The following is a 16,237-nucleotide window of genomic DNA, read 5'->3' as shown; positions in this document are numbered from 1 at the left end:
ACCAATAAACTTCACAATCAATCTGCAGTTAGTAGTCAATCCAGCTCAGCTTGCTTGTTGTTTTCTTCCTTTGTACGTTTTCTCATAGAAAGCAGCAATAAATTGGAGACATGTGGTAAACCAGAGTAGCCTTTAACCAGTCACATGTGGTCTCTTTCCAGTTCCCTCACTGGTATCATTACAGCATCTGTGCCATTTACTTTCACACAGGTAGCCAGAACACCTTTAACAAAATCCAACTTACTGTCTTCGCCAGTTTTGGCTGACATAGCATTTTTTGTGCCAGTCCTTCCTCCACAAATCTGGGTACTTTTGTCCTTTCTAACCCAGCCTATTCTTCCTGCCCAGGGAGTTAGAACTCCTCCAGGTTTACCACATCTCCCCATGGGACTTGTCCAGCCTTCCCTCTCTCCTCAATAGTCACATCACCTCCCTGTGCTTTTTGGAACCCACAGCATTCAGTGTCACCTCCTGTGCATTCCAAGTTCCCCGATGCTGCAACACTCTGCAATTTGCAGCCATCACGAGCAGCTTGATCCAAAACATATCTGCTTACCTTTTTAACCCCTTCCCTTTCCAAAAGGTAACCTTAGTAATGTGACATATGGGGAAGTTTCAGCAGTTCTTTTTGGGTATTATGTTTTATCTAGTTCCAATAATATGCTGTAAGCTTTACAAACACAATAAGGAGACAATGTTATTGTTCAATGTTTTCTGCCCATGCATACACACACACACACACACACACTCATGATAACTAGTCTCAGTCGTATCTGTAATCTCAGTCTTACAGTTCCTGAACCAAGACTGCCCACTGCATATGCAATTGTCTGCTGCAAACTCCTTTCTGGAATCCTCTCCTTCTCCCACTGCTATTCCCAATTTGGGATACAGCTTGAGGAGTTCAATGGTAAGGAATCTTTTGAAACATCACGTTGGACTAGATGATCTTTCGTGGTCCCTTCCAACCCGTAAGATTCTGTGAACCACATGACAGACACCAGGACAAAGGCACTGTTGTACAATTGAAGGGAGAACCTTGCAGAGTCCCAACCAGAGAACTGTTAAATGTCAGCAACGTAAATACCAGAGGAAGGCAGTACCTGCCCTTCAGAGCTTGTGATTCTACATGCCCCAAATTATACCCGTGCTGATAAACTCCTGTGCCACACAAAGCATCTTTGACCACAGACTGTAAAACACTCAGAACAGACATGTGTCTCTACACACTACATAAAGAAACAGGGAGACTAAAATTGACATAGGAACAGCTTCCTGAGGACGTCAACAGACCTTGAATTGTTATAGACTTCCAAATAAAGATTGTCATCTTTAGAAGTCAACAACTGCTGAGTTCAACTCAGCAGGTAGGACCTAAATTCTCTAGCCTGTGCCATGCAGATGACCAGACATTTCATTTTCCATTGTCCAAAAACTATGATTCTCAATTAGCAGTTTTTCTGATAAGATTATAGGCAAGAGCTTCCTTGGGTTACTCTGTGAAGATCTGGTACTTCCTAGCTATTGAAGATAAATCTTGGGCTATTTGCATCTTGCTGTCACCCCCAATCACAGCAGCCTATTTAAGATTTCCATGAAAACATCATTTGAAGCAGAATGCTTTCTTGTATTTCCTTGAAAAAAGAAAAGCAGCAAAATATTTCCTTTCAGAGATGAAACCTGCCACAGAGTCCCTGTGGTACTGACCACCAGCATGTCAACAAAACTGTTTCAAAGCATGGATTACTGTGGACTCAATATTTATCTGAGCTTTTCATGCTTGCCTCCTTAACTGCCATCTAAGTAGTCCAAGGGTTTTTTTCCCCTCCTATAGTCTCATCTCTTCAATGTTTCCCAGGGAACTGTTAATTTTCATGACCAAGGAAGAAGGATATACTGTGCACATGACAAAATGGCCACGCTCTTTTCAGTAAGTATATACACTGAGACAGTTTTACTAACAAAGAAGAGATTTCGAAATCTTTATCTGCAGGAATGGAATAAAGGATTGAACATGGCTTTTCCTGTTAATATTTTTCTCAATGCTCAGAGCACTGCAGCACAAGGTCCTGTATGACCACAGCAATTAGATGTTCCTGTTGCCAGATGCTAACAAAGTAGAACTATAAGACTGGCAAAAACAAAGCCACTGTTTGTAAAAAACCAGCCCCAACAAACCCACTATCAAGTGCCAATAAAAAAAAGACCAAAACAGGAACCTGAAACTTAATTCTGTTTCTGTTCTATGGAGAGATCAGGGTGGAGTTAGAATGATAGTATCAGAGCATAATTCGGGTTGGAAGGGACCTTCAAAAGTCATCTAATCGAACCCCTTGCCATGAACAGGGACATCTTCAACTAGATTATGCTGCTCACAGCCCTGTCCAACCTGACCTTGAAAGTTTGTAGGGATGGTGCATCTACCACCTCTCTGGGAAACCTGTTCCAGTGTTTCACCACTCTAAGGAATTTCTTCCTTATATCTAGATCTTTTAGTTTAAAACCATGACCTTTTGTCTTGTTGTTTCAGTCAGTCTGCCAGTGTTACAGATTGCTCCTTTGCAAGTAAGCTATAACAAGAGGGCTGCTACACCAAAGCCAGAGGAATCCAGGGATCCTGTTTTGCTGCACCACCTCTAATGCAAACAGCGCAAACTGGAGGGGCAGCCCCAAGCTACCACAGAGACTGGGGACATCTACAGCTACTGCAGGAGCATTCTGATGTACAAAGTTTTCAAGTGATCTATAATTCAGCTCGATTAATAAATTTTCTCCAACTATGTAACTCAGTGCAGTCATTTGTCACTGAGCTCTGGGGAGTCATTCAGAAAGAAACAAGAACTGTTTCCCCACTGCAGCCTGTCACCTGGCCAGTCAGCATCTCTCAGCACTTGCACTGTTGTATAAATTACATCCCTCCCAGCTTGGTCAAGTATGTCCATCACTCAGCACATATGTAATCTTCGCTATTTTATTGTCTCATTGATGGAAGAATTAGCTGCACAGCAGGACACACATTAAGAAAGGACTACCAATTATTTTGCCTGTGTTACTAACTTCTTTAATCCCCTGTAATCTCTTCTAAAGGGGGATTCATATCTACTCAAATCACTTCACAGGAGACATATATAACGTAACAGAAGCTCTACACACAAGGAGAAAAAAAAAAGCCCTGCTACTGGGTCTTCCAGAGCAACAAACACATCAGCCATCGCTGCAGAGCAGCTCATGATTTGCAAACAGCATGCAATGGTACTGTCCAAGTTAAGTCCAGTTCCTTGATGCGTTCAGTTGGGAAGGTCATCATCATCTGGGTAATAACCTCTGTTTCTCCAATAATAAGCCAACCACAGTCTAACAACAGGAACCTAGTTTTGTTCTAAGCACCTTGTGGTGTTCTCATCTGCCCAGGAAGAACCTCTTTATCCATTTCAGAAGTTTGTATCAAATGTGCTGAGGCTATTGAAAATCTTTCTCTGGTTTGGAGATGTAATTTGTCAATCTTGAAGCCACAGGAACCATGGCATCGGATCCTCAAATCACACTACAGGAAAACTAGCAAGAGAGAAATGTTTTCATCTATTTTTTTTGTTTGTTTCTTTTTTGTTGTTAATCTGTTTTTTTCCCCTATCTTGACATAGTAAAGCTGCTGATCACTTTCTGCAGCAGAGGTAGGGGGAAAAAGTAAGCTTCAACCCAAGTGGTAAAGGAAATACCAAGGCAGTGCCATGTATAAGCACAGCTCTTGATAAATGAACTCAGAATGTGGGGAAATAGTTGCATTTTGTTGTTTCCAGTCTCGTGACTTTCAGAATTGATTTACCCATACTTTCTTTCTTCACTGGGTTAACGAAATAGCTTTGTCTTTTCCAAAATGTGTCCCCTACAGAATCTTCTCAGCCTACTGCTTCAGGTTGGTGTAACTGCAATGAACACTGCTGTGTCCGCTGCTTGAGACCTGATCTAGGTGAACCTGCTTTTGCAGGGGTTTGGACTAGATGATCTCTAAAGGTCCCTTCCAACCCCTACCATTCTATGACTCTATGACCAGCCTTCAGTCACCGCTCACGTTTGACTAGGGCACTAACAGAATAGTCCGTTAGTTTGGTGGAGCTGATCATGTCAGCATTAAAATGTATATTCTTTAAATGTTTTTATCCACTTCTCAGTGCAATTCCAGAAGTTTCTAATGCACAATACCTTAGATGATGTTAAAATTGTCTAATTGTCAGACATCTGCTACACAATAAAAATGAATTAGATTTGTTAAGGCACTTTCTTATGCTCATTTTGACCCACATCAGCCAGCAGATACTGACTTTCTAATTACAGTCCAAGACATTTTCTGAGTTGGTGATTAGATAAAGTCTGAGTTATTTTAGAGACACTTGGGACAAGAGATGTTTGAAATGAGAAGTTGTCCATTGAAGGCAGTTTAAAGCAAAACCACATATAATTTACCCACCTGCTGCAAATGGATCCATGAACACATGTAAGAATCATTAGAGCTATCAGATCTAATCAAAGCCATGACAGAGGGTCAAAAACACAAAGAAGTTCTTCACTAAGTTGCAAGCAAGACTTCTTTCAACAACACTCAGCAGCTAGAATATTTCTGTATCTCACTACCTGTGTATGCATGATTTCATACCTCTCTAATCTTAAGAATTACCATGATGCAGAAAGAAATACTTTATCAGCTCAGACTCTGTGCAGATCTATATGAATTATGGTATGCTTTGAAATAAAGCTTCAAGGTCTACAGCGTTAATTCTGTCTGGAGAGGAATAATTGCAAGTTTGACTTCAGTGCATCAGTGTGCAGTAACCATAGAGCAAGCTAAATGGGGTAAACCCCTGGGACAAGGCTTTTTCCCTCAATGGTGGCTGCATTGTTTTCCCTGAGAGAGACTAGGGATGACATCATCCAGGAAGTCACAAAAATCTCACCCCAAAAGTTAGTTTATCCCTCATAAAAAAATACTATATCCTCATCTTTATGATGCTTGTGGAATTTTATGGAATGCTTAAGATAACGACTCTGAGTCTGATTTAGGAGAGAATACTACTGTGTACCAGTGCACACAAACACAAGCTGGTTTGATTTACACACTTAGCTACCTCTGTGATTTAGTGGTAGAGCTGCTCATCTCCTATACAAAACCAAACCATTATGACCGTGGCATCAAGTCGTTAATCAAAATGACAGAGGGTCTCGCGATCAAACGAGAGAGGTTCTGGTACTACTTCTGACAACAGTGCTTGTGATACAGCCATACTGGATCCATTTGCAACTGCACTGGAAACCAGCTATTTTCTGTACTCGATGGAATTCTGATTTATGATGTGCTTGAAATTACTGTGGATTTCTATTAAAGACAAACACTTGGCAGTAAGGTACCATACTTACCTGCAATTTAGTTATGTAACAGTAGTATCCTCCATAGACCCCACATCCTTTGGGGTTTTTTGTGTTTCAGATATGTAGCTTTCAGAGCCAACTTGGCATTTTTTAAGAGTTTGGCCTTTTTCCTGAGGCTCTAAGCAAACCTCAAGCCATGAAGGAGCAGGGAATTTATACAGGCCTGCACAGACTCAATCAGCAGTTTCCTCTCCACTGACATCCACAGGAAGCCAGCATGTATGGAAAGATGGGGGCATGCAGACGTCAACAATTACAGATAGGCCACTTTTCCCACATTTGGAAATGTACAGCTCAAGGCTACCTATTTAGTTAGTGTCTTTAATGCATGGGAAACCTCTACTAACTGGCAGATTTTCTCTTTGAGAGGTTTAATCATTTATTCTATTACTCAGCATACACAACGGTAAAATAAAGCTGCAACAGGGCAAAACAGAGCCAAAGAAAATGACATTTTAAGTGAAGCTTGTAATGTTCAAAGATGCTAAGAAGGTTTCTAGTTGGTAAGTGTACCACTTTAAAATATGTATTGTACCTCAAATGTTTTAGGTGTACTCATACACCCAGCCACTAAAACAACACTTGGAAGGATGACACACAAGCTCATACAGACTCACACACGCACTAAACTCACTTACACATTCTGAAAATGAGGCGATCTCCTCTAAAAAGAATAAATTTAAGTTCTAAGAATGCAGCCCTGTCATTAATTCATTTCATTTGTGAGCTTGTAGCTTATTTATAGACTTACTTCTGACTTGGTCTTTAGAAACACACCTCCCTGGTATCAACTGTTGTCTGAGGATTGCTTAGAGGACAAAAATTACTCAGAATCTACCTAGAAAAAGAAACTGAAAATACAGAGGACCAAGATACAAAGAGGCAACATACCCTTCTTCGATTGTAACAGAATTCATGATGATGCAGTTTGTGATCTTAACTTTGTCTTTTATGGTACACATGCTGCCGACGATGGAGCGTTTAATGGATGTCTTCTCCCCGACTTGTGTGGATGATCCAATGATGCTGTCTGACCCAACCTAGGCAAGAAATGAATGGAAATCTGGAGCTCTCCGGTATGTGCTCTCCATAGACCTCTTCCAAACAGCATGTCTCAAACACTCATCAACAAAAGGTAGTTTGCTCTACCCTTGGGGATCCTTGGAAGAAGAGAGACCTAGAAATCTGGAGCCCATCCCATAAGCTGATAGTTGGACAATCTTCTCAAGGTCCATTAGCTCGGTGAAACCCAATTAGCTGGTCTGGCTCTGTAGGTGTCACCAGGTAAGAATAGTCCTGCTGGCATTCACTGGTTTCACTAAGGTTTGCCCAGTGAGATGTGTTAAAAGTAGGCTTGAAACTGGTATTCAACCAAAATGTTTTATCAAGAAGCAGAGGTAAAATAAGGATCTCTTCTTAGTTTGGTGTCCTTTCGGGGACAAGCTGCTCAACTACCATGGACTGCCATTATGGAACAAGAGACTGCAGTGTCTCACTTGGCAATAAGACAGAATTTTTACCAAACATTTTTAGAGACAGAGACTGAAACGCAAGAACCCATGTGTGAGCCTCTGAGGAGACTCTGGGCTGTATCAGCTACACTGCAATTCCACACTTTGGAACTCAGCTACGCTTCCAACAGTGCGATTGAATTTTAGGAAGCAGTCTTGAAGCAGAGGGCATGCAGACTGTATTGGAAGAGCAGAGGTGGGAAAATGGAACACTTACCATGCCTTTGTCAGTGATCTGTGCAGATCCATGAACCAGTGGCTCTTCCAGACCCAGATGAAACAATAGCTTGGGAACCTGGATGGAAAACCCCACATTACAAGTTAACATGACACTGTTGTATCCATATGTTACTTAAACAGCTTAAAGATGGCTTTGGTTTCTCTTGCACTGTGCATCTACCATAAACATTTTAACTTAAAGAAAATCATAGGTTCCTGCATTTTAAATCTGCAACCACCTATGTGTGATGTATCATCTTCCCCTGTTGTAAAGAAGATAGGTACTGTTCCACTGAAGTGCATTGCCATGTCTCCTCTCAACTCAGCTTCCCACCTGGGGAGAATCAGTGGATCTGCAGCAGCAAGTAGGCTGGCTCCAGTTGAACATAGAGACATCCTGTACATTACTACCTTGCCATTTCCAGAACTTGCCATTTCCAGTGCAGCTCAACATGTTTGACACCACACAGTAATGCACGAGAGGGAAGCACGTAACATCAAATACAAACCAGTAAACTGGCATAAAAAGATGACTATGCTCAGCCCGCTCAACAGTGTAGCGTGCTGAGGTACAGGCAACAAAAAGTACTTCAGATGTTTAAGGAGAAAGAAACTAAAGTGAATCAAGTGGCTATTCCAGATGGTAGAGAGCTGCAGAAGAAAAAGGTCTCAATAGAGAGAAGGCAGGTGTTAGATAAGGAGACAAAGCAGCAATGGTAACAGAGACACAGCCCATGAGGTAGCCAAGAACAAATCCAGGAAGAGTAACCCTGAACTGGCTCCTGAAAAGAAAGGTGAGCCAGTGCTGTAGGAGGATGGGATATCAGTCCATCAATTCCTTCTTTTCTGGGTGAAAGAGTAGCCTGAGGCACTCTGCATCTCCTGGCGTCAGGCTAGGGCCAAGGTCACACACCACAGAAGAGGTGATGACAGCACAGATGGAGATTGCAGGGAGCTGGGACAGACACGGTGCTGTACAGAGTTACCTGCAGCAATGATGCAATGTACGATGCATCTTGGTAGGACAGAGATGGCAGTCAAAGAAACAAGGGAGATACAGAAGGTGGCAAAATGCTGCATGAGGGCTAAAAGGTCTGTGTCTTGGCAAATGGTGAGTGCTGTGTGCTGGGGCTGCTGTGGAGCAGTCAGGATCCCTGCACCGACTGTCCATCGGGGAGCTCCACTTGAACCTCAGCTCAGTGATGTGTAATCAGGTTTGCTTGAGGGGAGGAAGTGGCACTCAAAGTCTCCCTTTTCTCTACCCAGGCACCTATTTCTACAAAACTCTTTGGAAAGCTTATCTTTCAGATCTTTATTGCTCTGTTAAATTTGGCTGACAGATGCCAGTAATTTCCAAAGCTGCTGTGAAGGAGCTGCCATAGAAAGCTTGGATAACAAGAGCTGATGGCTAGGGAGTGAACCTCAAGAAGCAGATCCCACAGATCTGAAAAAGTTGGGATCAGATCAGAAAAAAATATCTCAAGATCTCAAATGAGATGATACTTGCAGGAAATTGTTTGGATATTCATAATATGACCAGCCTGTTTCCCTTCCAGCATGCAAAGATGGATAAATAGTGCTGGGTTTTGTATGATAAGAACTTTCACAGCTGATGCGTCATTCAGATGAGTGAGATGAGCTCAGATGAGCTCACATCTCTGAGCTATCATTTCAGGCTGCCTGTTGTCCCCAGCAGACATTTCCACATCTGTAGCTCTTTACATCTTGAAGATGGACCTTCTCACTAGACTTGTGTTTTCTTTGTTTTGTAAAAAACCAAAAGTAGGTTAGATCCTTCAGGCCAAGGTGGAGGCACGACAGAAAACCACCAGCTTACCAGAACAACAAACTAAGCCAGTCTGCCTGGATGACGCTGTCTTGGTGAAGGCATGCTGTCCTCTCCCAACACAGAGCTGGGCAGCCACAACAGCTAGATTCAAGAGAGGAATACACATCAAATCATACCTAAAGCACAGGTTGGAAAGATTCCTACTTTGTACTGTGGGAAGGGAAAAAAGTCAAGAAAGGCTTTTGCCCTCCTCAGTGGAAAGGTGGTGTGGTGAAATAAATAAAGCATTTTACTGGCCAGAGCAAAGTCCTTATTAGAATCAGTCAAGGGTAGTGCAGCCTGAGGGGTGACCCAAGAAAGCTTCAGAGCAAAATGCTTGAGCTGGTAAAGGAAGGTTAGACAGGGGGCAGGAGTCAGAGGGAGTGCCTGGGTCAAGGGAAGGTTTAAGATGTGTTTGGATTTAATTCATCTTACAAAGAAACTATTTCCTGCTATTGAAGATAACTCCCTCCTGAACCCACCTGCCCACACACAGGCTGCAGGCATCCAGAAACCCAGCTGGAAGTGAAATGATGTGAGTAAAGTGTTTCCTCACCAGAAGGGCAACGGGTTAGGATGCCATTCCTTCTCATGGCTACTGGACTGGACTGCTACTGCTCTGTGAGGCTGTCCTCTTGGACAGCAAAGTTACATGCCCTGGCTTTGCAGCCAGGGAATCAGAATCTGGTCTGTGAAGACCAAGATAAAAGCAAACAAGACACCAAAAGTATTCCTTAGAGACCAACAAAACAGGTAAAAAATAAGCTGATAAAATAAAATGCGTATCTTTTATGAGGATTAGCAAGTGAAACAAAACGTAGTGGCACTGAAAAAAGGAACTCTTTTCTCACAGCCCCTCATTAAGCTTCAGTTTATGTTTTACCTCCACATACTTTCCTTAAAAATTTTACCATTCTGGAAAAGTTAAAAATTCAAAGAAAATCCTTTCCAGTGTTGAAGGCCCCAATGTGATTTCAAAACACTAATTCTATGTACCACCCAGGAGCAAACACATTTCCTGAACTGACCAAAATGTAGAATATTTAGTTTAAAAAAAATAAAAACACAAACCCAACACACACAAAAAAAAAGCCCACATGGAGTCTGACTGGCTCAACTCAATAACTTTTTACAGAAGTGGCTGCTGCCAAATGTACATGAACACTTCCCCTAGCAAGTGGTGTTCTCCCTTAACCCTTTGGGCACAGTTGTTCCTGATATTCTCAGGGAAAGTTTTCCCCTTCTGACAGCAGTGCTGTCTCCCTCCTCTCTTCCTCATGTCCCTAACTGCAAACCAAATAACTTTACTTCTCTGCTCTCCACAGACACCAAGGAGAAAAAGCTCTAACGTGTGAACTCACTCTGTCATCCTGAAACTCTAATTTACATAAATTCATCCATTCATTTTATTACAAAGAAATAATCTCAAAGCAGTGAGCACTTCCAGGGGTCACAATGCAACTTCATCGCTTTCCCAGCTCCATTTCCAGAAATCTTGAGTCTTTCTCCACAGCATTTCCTATTATTATTTCAAAACTAGAGCAAACTGTCCACTCCTGCTAGTAACAAAGCTCATGACTAGCAGAGTGAAGTGAGAACTTGTACATTACATCAGCCAGTGCAGCAAAAAGAAAATAATTAATTAAAAAAATCATATTAAAAGCTTTTAATCATCAGCTCATTAGCCAGTACAGGAGTTCTCTAATCCTCCCCTGTGATCTTTTATTTTATGAATTCTCAGTAGTGTGAAAGTGAAAGCTGCAACAGATCAAAACATTTCACCTCTGTGTTTACCTGGAGTGTTGTTGCAGCCAAACCTGTTCATAAGTCTTTCATAATGGAAAGCATTAAGCAATTTGAATGTAGTTTAAGTCTTCCTGCAAATCTTTGTCATTATCACTTAGATAAAACACCTGTTAGGAAGAGTCCAGCCAGAACTGATCCTGCCCTTAGGACATGGGGCACATTGATTAGATGAGCTAGCGAAGCTACTTCCAGCCTTACTTTCCACACTTTTTGGCTCTTTGGCTGCAGGTCTTGCCAACCCAAAAAACCAGAACAGTGTGTGGGGTGGGAGTTTTCTTAGTTAAATCAAAGCTATGGAGTAAATCTGTGACAGAACTGTTTCCTGGCCTCAGGTTCCTATCCAGTAACCAGGAGGGTGAAGTGCTTAGATAACATGGCACTGGTTCAATTCCCACACACTCCTCAGCTGTACCACAGGGAGCCACTCCCAGAGGCTAAAATGTCCCATGAACAACTGCTGTTTGCCCACGTGGTAGCTCTGGGTTTTTCTCACCTGTCTGTTAGCTTCGATGTACAATCCCAGATTATTCACTCGGTAGCACAGTCCCTCTTTCATTATATGGACGTAGCAGCGCACTTTTCCTTCGTGGAGAGTTTCATTCATATCTCCTCTGTGATCATTCCAACAAGAGTTATCTGGAGCAGGTTTCAGCAAGCTATTATCTTCTTTTATGAAACTATAAATGTCTGGAGAACACACACATGCATGAAGTGAGACACGATTTAATGAAATACTTTCTGAAGAGGAATACTATTAAAATATTGTTGGTGAAGGGAAATCTTTGCCTCACATCATCTGAATGGCTGGATACTCAGCAATCATTAACAGATTTTATCACATGCAGTGAGTAAGTGCTTATTTCTGTTCTGCAGGTGGGAATCAAGGGATCAGGACAGATGCAATGTTCTGCCCAGGGTCACACAAGGAGACAGCGGAAATGCTAAAAATAAATTCTGAGATCTGAGATCCTGTCCAGTTCCCAGTGCAGGGTGCTTAAGGCTTAGTCTGTTGCCCTACACAATTTTAGGAACTCCCTCCTAAATTTACATTTTCCAAAGTGCATTCATCTATACTGTATCCCAGAAGACAAAATACAGAGCACCTAGCTGATTTGATTTACACCAAGATGAGGGAGGACTAAAACATTTATGCAATGCAGAATGCTGTTTAAAAAAGGAATCCACAAGAATCCACAAGAGAAAACATAACGTTTCAGGCTAATTGTGTACCTAATAATTTGGCTGTAGCACATGGGCTTTAAAACTTTAATCAAATCTTTCATACTTGTACTGACCTAGAGATGCTTGTTCTTTTTTCTTTTGGTCCTCTTCTTTGTTGTCTAGTCCTTGCTGAACTGATGGAGAAGAGAACTGTCTCCTAACCAGATGTGGAATCAGTTCACTCCGGAGAGATGTGATTGTCCTGGGGAGAAGATGCACACATGAAGTCCCTGAATAACAGAACTTACGTGTCTTCATTTTGTTTGCATAACATTATGAGACACTTTGCACATTGTTCACAAAATGGCAGGTACTCCAAGACATATGGCACTAAAACAATGTCCATTAGTCACATGCTGCCTTAATGCATTAAAATATAAAGGAAGATTACAAAGAAGGAAAAAGCTTCATATTTAGAACTAGTTCCCTTATATTTTAACAGAGATGCCTGTAATTTAATGTGGCATCACCTTGCAACTCATGCTTATGTGCAGATGGAATGTGGAAAGTACAACACTGTAATGCCAACAAGTGAAATCCACCTTCTGTGGTTTAAAAAATGGCATCAATTGACAAGGAGAGAATAAAGTGCCTAAGATGGAAAAAAATCAAATCAGATCCTTTTCTTTGTGCAAAAATATGGAAATGCTCAATATCAGAACTTTAAATGAAAAATATATATGACAGATATTAATGGTGTCCTCCTGCTCAGATGAAACACCAAGAACATTTTAAAGACTAGGTCTTTTAACCAAGAGAAATCAGAACATTTTAACCAGTTTAGGTCCCAAGAGTTTCATCCTCTTTAGGTGCCCTGATACAAAATTCATCCGTGAACAGAAAGCTTCCAAAGGCTTCAGCTAAGAATGTACCCATCTTCCCCGCGTACTGATTTCAACTTTAGATTCATTTTGACAGCCCAATACTAGGAAGCAGAGAAATCACACGAGGAGTTTGTGAGAAAGCAGAGACTGGAACCCAAGTCACCTATGCCTTGAACAAGGAATCCGATCACTAGATTATGTTTCCCCTTGCATTGATTTATACATTAAAATGAATCAAAAAAATCTTCTCCCCCGTAGATAAATATGAATGTGGAAAGTCTACTGTGCAATGGGATTATAACCCTGGCAATTTAATTTTAATGATTAGAGGATAATTTTATTTTTCCATAAGCTGGGGGAAAAAAACCCTAAATCAATATTTTTTACAGTTTCAGTGAATGAGATGCCGTCTTAAAAAAAGCTTTATTGTTGTTGTTTCATTATTTTAACAATCTGTATTTAGTTAATGACTTGTGGATTATTTAAAGTAGCGCTTGGGAAAATCATGAGGAAAACGAACTCAAACTTGGCATGTATACGAGGAAGTGCTAAACTTCAGAGGAAGGATTGAGGCAACTAACACAGAGAGCTTGGCTAGAGGAACTCAACAAATGATAACCTGCAAAGAAAGAGGAGTTATTTAGAATGGAAGACAGCAAAACCAGGAACTAACTGTAGGTTAAACTAAAAAAAGGAAAGTACTAGAAGGAGTATCCCGAAAGTCATTTTGGTTGGCAAAATCTCTGGCAAAGGAGGATCTTAAACGGCCGAAACTTTAACAAACAAGCAGCAGGCACCCGTTCAGGTTGATGAAAGTGAAGCAGACCTAAGGACCAAAACAGACTTTCCTGTATCTTTGTTGGGAAGACCCAGGTGTGATTGCCAGTTCACCTCTGCAAACAAATACAGAGTTTTCCTTTTTCTTTACAAACTCTTCTGTCAGTGCTGCACACAACTGTAGGTTGTGTGACATCCTCTGTCCTGCAGTGGCACGATCTAACGCATCCCAGATCTCAAATTCTGCTGTCATGTTTTTTTATTACATAGAAAAGCTCTAGCCTTCAGTCTCTCCTTGAAAATAAGATTACAACCACCTTCAGATAGCAGTATTTTGCGAACTAATGAAGCAAACCACTTCATTCTTTAATCACCAGAATTCTCCCTGCTAACCGGTTACAGGCGCGCTCTGCCACGGCTGCCCTGGCCCCGCGCTCCGGCACACGTGTGGCTCTGCAGATGGGCAGTTTACTACCTTACAGTGTTTGCCTGCAGCTGTGCCATTCAGCAATGATTTCCTGCTTGGGTTTTATACTCCATCCAAAACCGACAATCCTGTGTTTCCCTCAGAGGCTGGCCGTGGCATTTAGAAGATATATTACCTATAAAATATCCAAGTATTTGGCAGTCTTAAATAGTCTGATGCAGAGGACAACACAACACAACACGGTAGGAAATGAAAGCAGTGGAAGAGGGAGAAAGACAAAGTTCTGCCTGTTTTTTTGATGGTTTACTCTTTCTTGGCCAAGCTCCTGAAGCTTTCCTGCAATTCTCTGAAGTGCTAGCCACATTCCTTCGGCAAAGGTGGAGTAAATCTCCAGGTCATCCATAAGATGTGGCTCAGAAACACAGGCTTCTTACTGGAAAACTAGGAAGGTTTGCCTTTGCTTGCTGTTTAAGCAATTTATATGCAACATTAAAGGAATTTGCCTTTGGAAAGTATTAAAAAAAATGCAGTAAAGCACTCAGTGACAAAAATTTGTGAATTTTTTGTGACAGATCTTGCAAGTGGACATATGAAGTGATAGCGTGAGAATATTATCCGACTGTCAACAGCAGGGGAAACCAAACATCTGTCTGGGACTAGGAAAGGAATTTAAATCAAAGGAAGGATAGGACTGAAGGCCCTTCATCAAGAGAGGAAAAAATTAGCAGGAGTTGGAAAGAACCAACTAGCCTGTAACCTAGATTCAGGAGAAAACAAACCAGAAAGGTTTTTTCTCTAGTGTGTTAAAAGCTCTTACAGTCAAATCCTGAGCTACACGTGCCTATATTAAGAAGAAATAAGTGTAACACTGTGTAAGCTGAAGAAAGCAGTCTTTTTTTGTTCTCTTCAGGTTTTAAAACTTGGCATCCCGTTGGTTTCTAAGCTTGCTATTTTCTTTAGCACCAAGAAGTAAAAATGAAATGTCCCCTGAGACTAACATACGGCAAAATCTACTATAACCAGAAGAAAGCAAGTGGAGGTGGGGGTGGAAGGACAGGAGGGCGCACAAAAGTTTGGCAGAAATCCAAGTCTAAGCTAACTTGGAGTAACCATGACCTGACACCTCACAGCAAAGTCTGGATGGTAGAGGGGACAAAAACGAACCTGCTTTTGAGAAACATTCGCCAAAATAAACACACTTTCACAAATTCCAGCCCAGGGATGAAGCTTTTTTGTGATATTTCATTCCCTAAAACTTTGATTTTCAAAGTTATATCTGTCTGGTTTCACCTCGACAGGAAGCAGTAGGTGTTCAATTAAACTCCTGAAGACTGAGAGTGCTGTTAAGACTGCTGCTTATAAAGGAAGGAGAAGTGGGAGGATAATCCCTGTAGCATCTTATATGGCTTCAGTCCCCTGGGAACAACAGGAGACGGCAGCAGTTTTGAAAGATGTTGACACTGGTCACATTTTAAGCACGTAAAAAGAAGGAATAACTCTGGGATGGAATCTGCCATTCATACAGCAGGTCACAAGAAAGGGGAATGTTGGCAAGAGACAGTGCATACTCAAGGGAAATGAAGGCAATGGGGCTGCTGAAATTCATGGTGCATGTGCAAGAAACAGCTGGGAACTCAAGAGAAGGTAAAATTTTTAAAAGCAGCCTCTGGAAAAGTCTATATTAAATGTACCTAAGAGCTCAGAGCACATATCAGCCATTTGCAGTGAGCAATGAAAATTGTAGACTCAGACCTAGGCATTTCAAACCTAGGATGTTCAAGGTTAATTTTATCTAAACCCAAAACATTAAGGTTCAAAAATAGAGTCGTGGTCAGACAACTGCAATCTTACCGAGTACTATAATTACCAGAGAGACCTAGGTATTATGCCTTGAGAATCCCTTGATCCCTGGTGCCTGTGCACTATGATGTCTTCCCAGTCTTCCTGGTGTTTTTGCAGGACAACAAAGGCATAGATGAGGTTCACTCTAAACTAGAAGATTCTACATGTGAAGAACACGAGGTGCAAATCCCTTAGATCTTCAAGCTTCACGTTTAAACGCAGCCACGCATGAGATTTCAGTGAGTTTTAACCACAAATAAAGTTAGAACACTCTGTGATATGGCAAAACTGAGTCTATATCTATGCATGTTACACTACATACATTATGGCCCACAGAGGGCCAACTTTTACTTGTTGCTGA

At 41.4% G+C, this 16,237-nt stretch overlaps 1 protein-coding gene across 1 annotated transcript in view; it reads right to left on the bottom strand.

The window, feature by feature from the left end:
- Nucleotides 1–16,237, bottom strand: part of EIF2B3 (eukaryotic translation initiation factor 2B subunit gamma) — a 100,191-nt gene that overhangs the window by 19,153 nt on the left and 64,801 nt on the right. The window contains exons 6-9 of the mRNA XM_062003961.1: nucleotides 12,081–12,208; nucleotides 11,279–11,472; nucleotides 7,150–7,227; nucleotides 6,313–6,461 (exon numbers count right to left, since the gene is read on the bottom strand). Of these exons, the coding sequence (XP_061859945.1) occupies nucleotides 6,313–6,461; nucleotides 7,150–7,227; nucleotides 11,279–11,472; nucleotides 12,081–12,208 (549 nt within the window). The remainder of the gene's footprint in view (nucleotides 1–6,312; nucleotides 6,462–7,149; nucleotides 7,228–11,278; nucleotides 11,473–12,080; nucleotides 12,209–16,237) is intronic.

The sequence above is a fragment of the Colius striatus genome, chromosome 10 (assembly GCF_028858725.1).
Source record: "Colius striatus isolate bColStr4 chromosome 10, bColStr4.1.hap1, whole genome shotgun sequence".
Lineage (NCBI taxonomy): Eukaryota > Metazoa > Chordata > Aves > Coliiformes > Coliidae > Colius > Colius striatus.
This window is presented reverse-complemented; position numbering and strand designations above follow the sequence as displayed.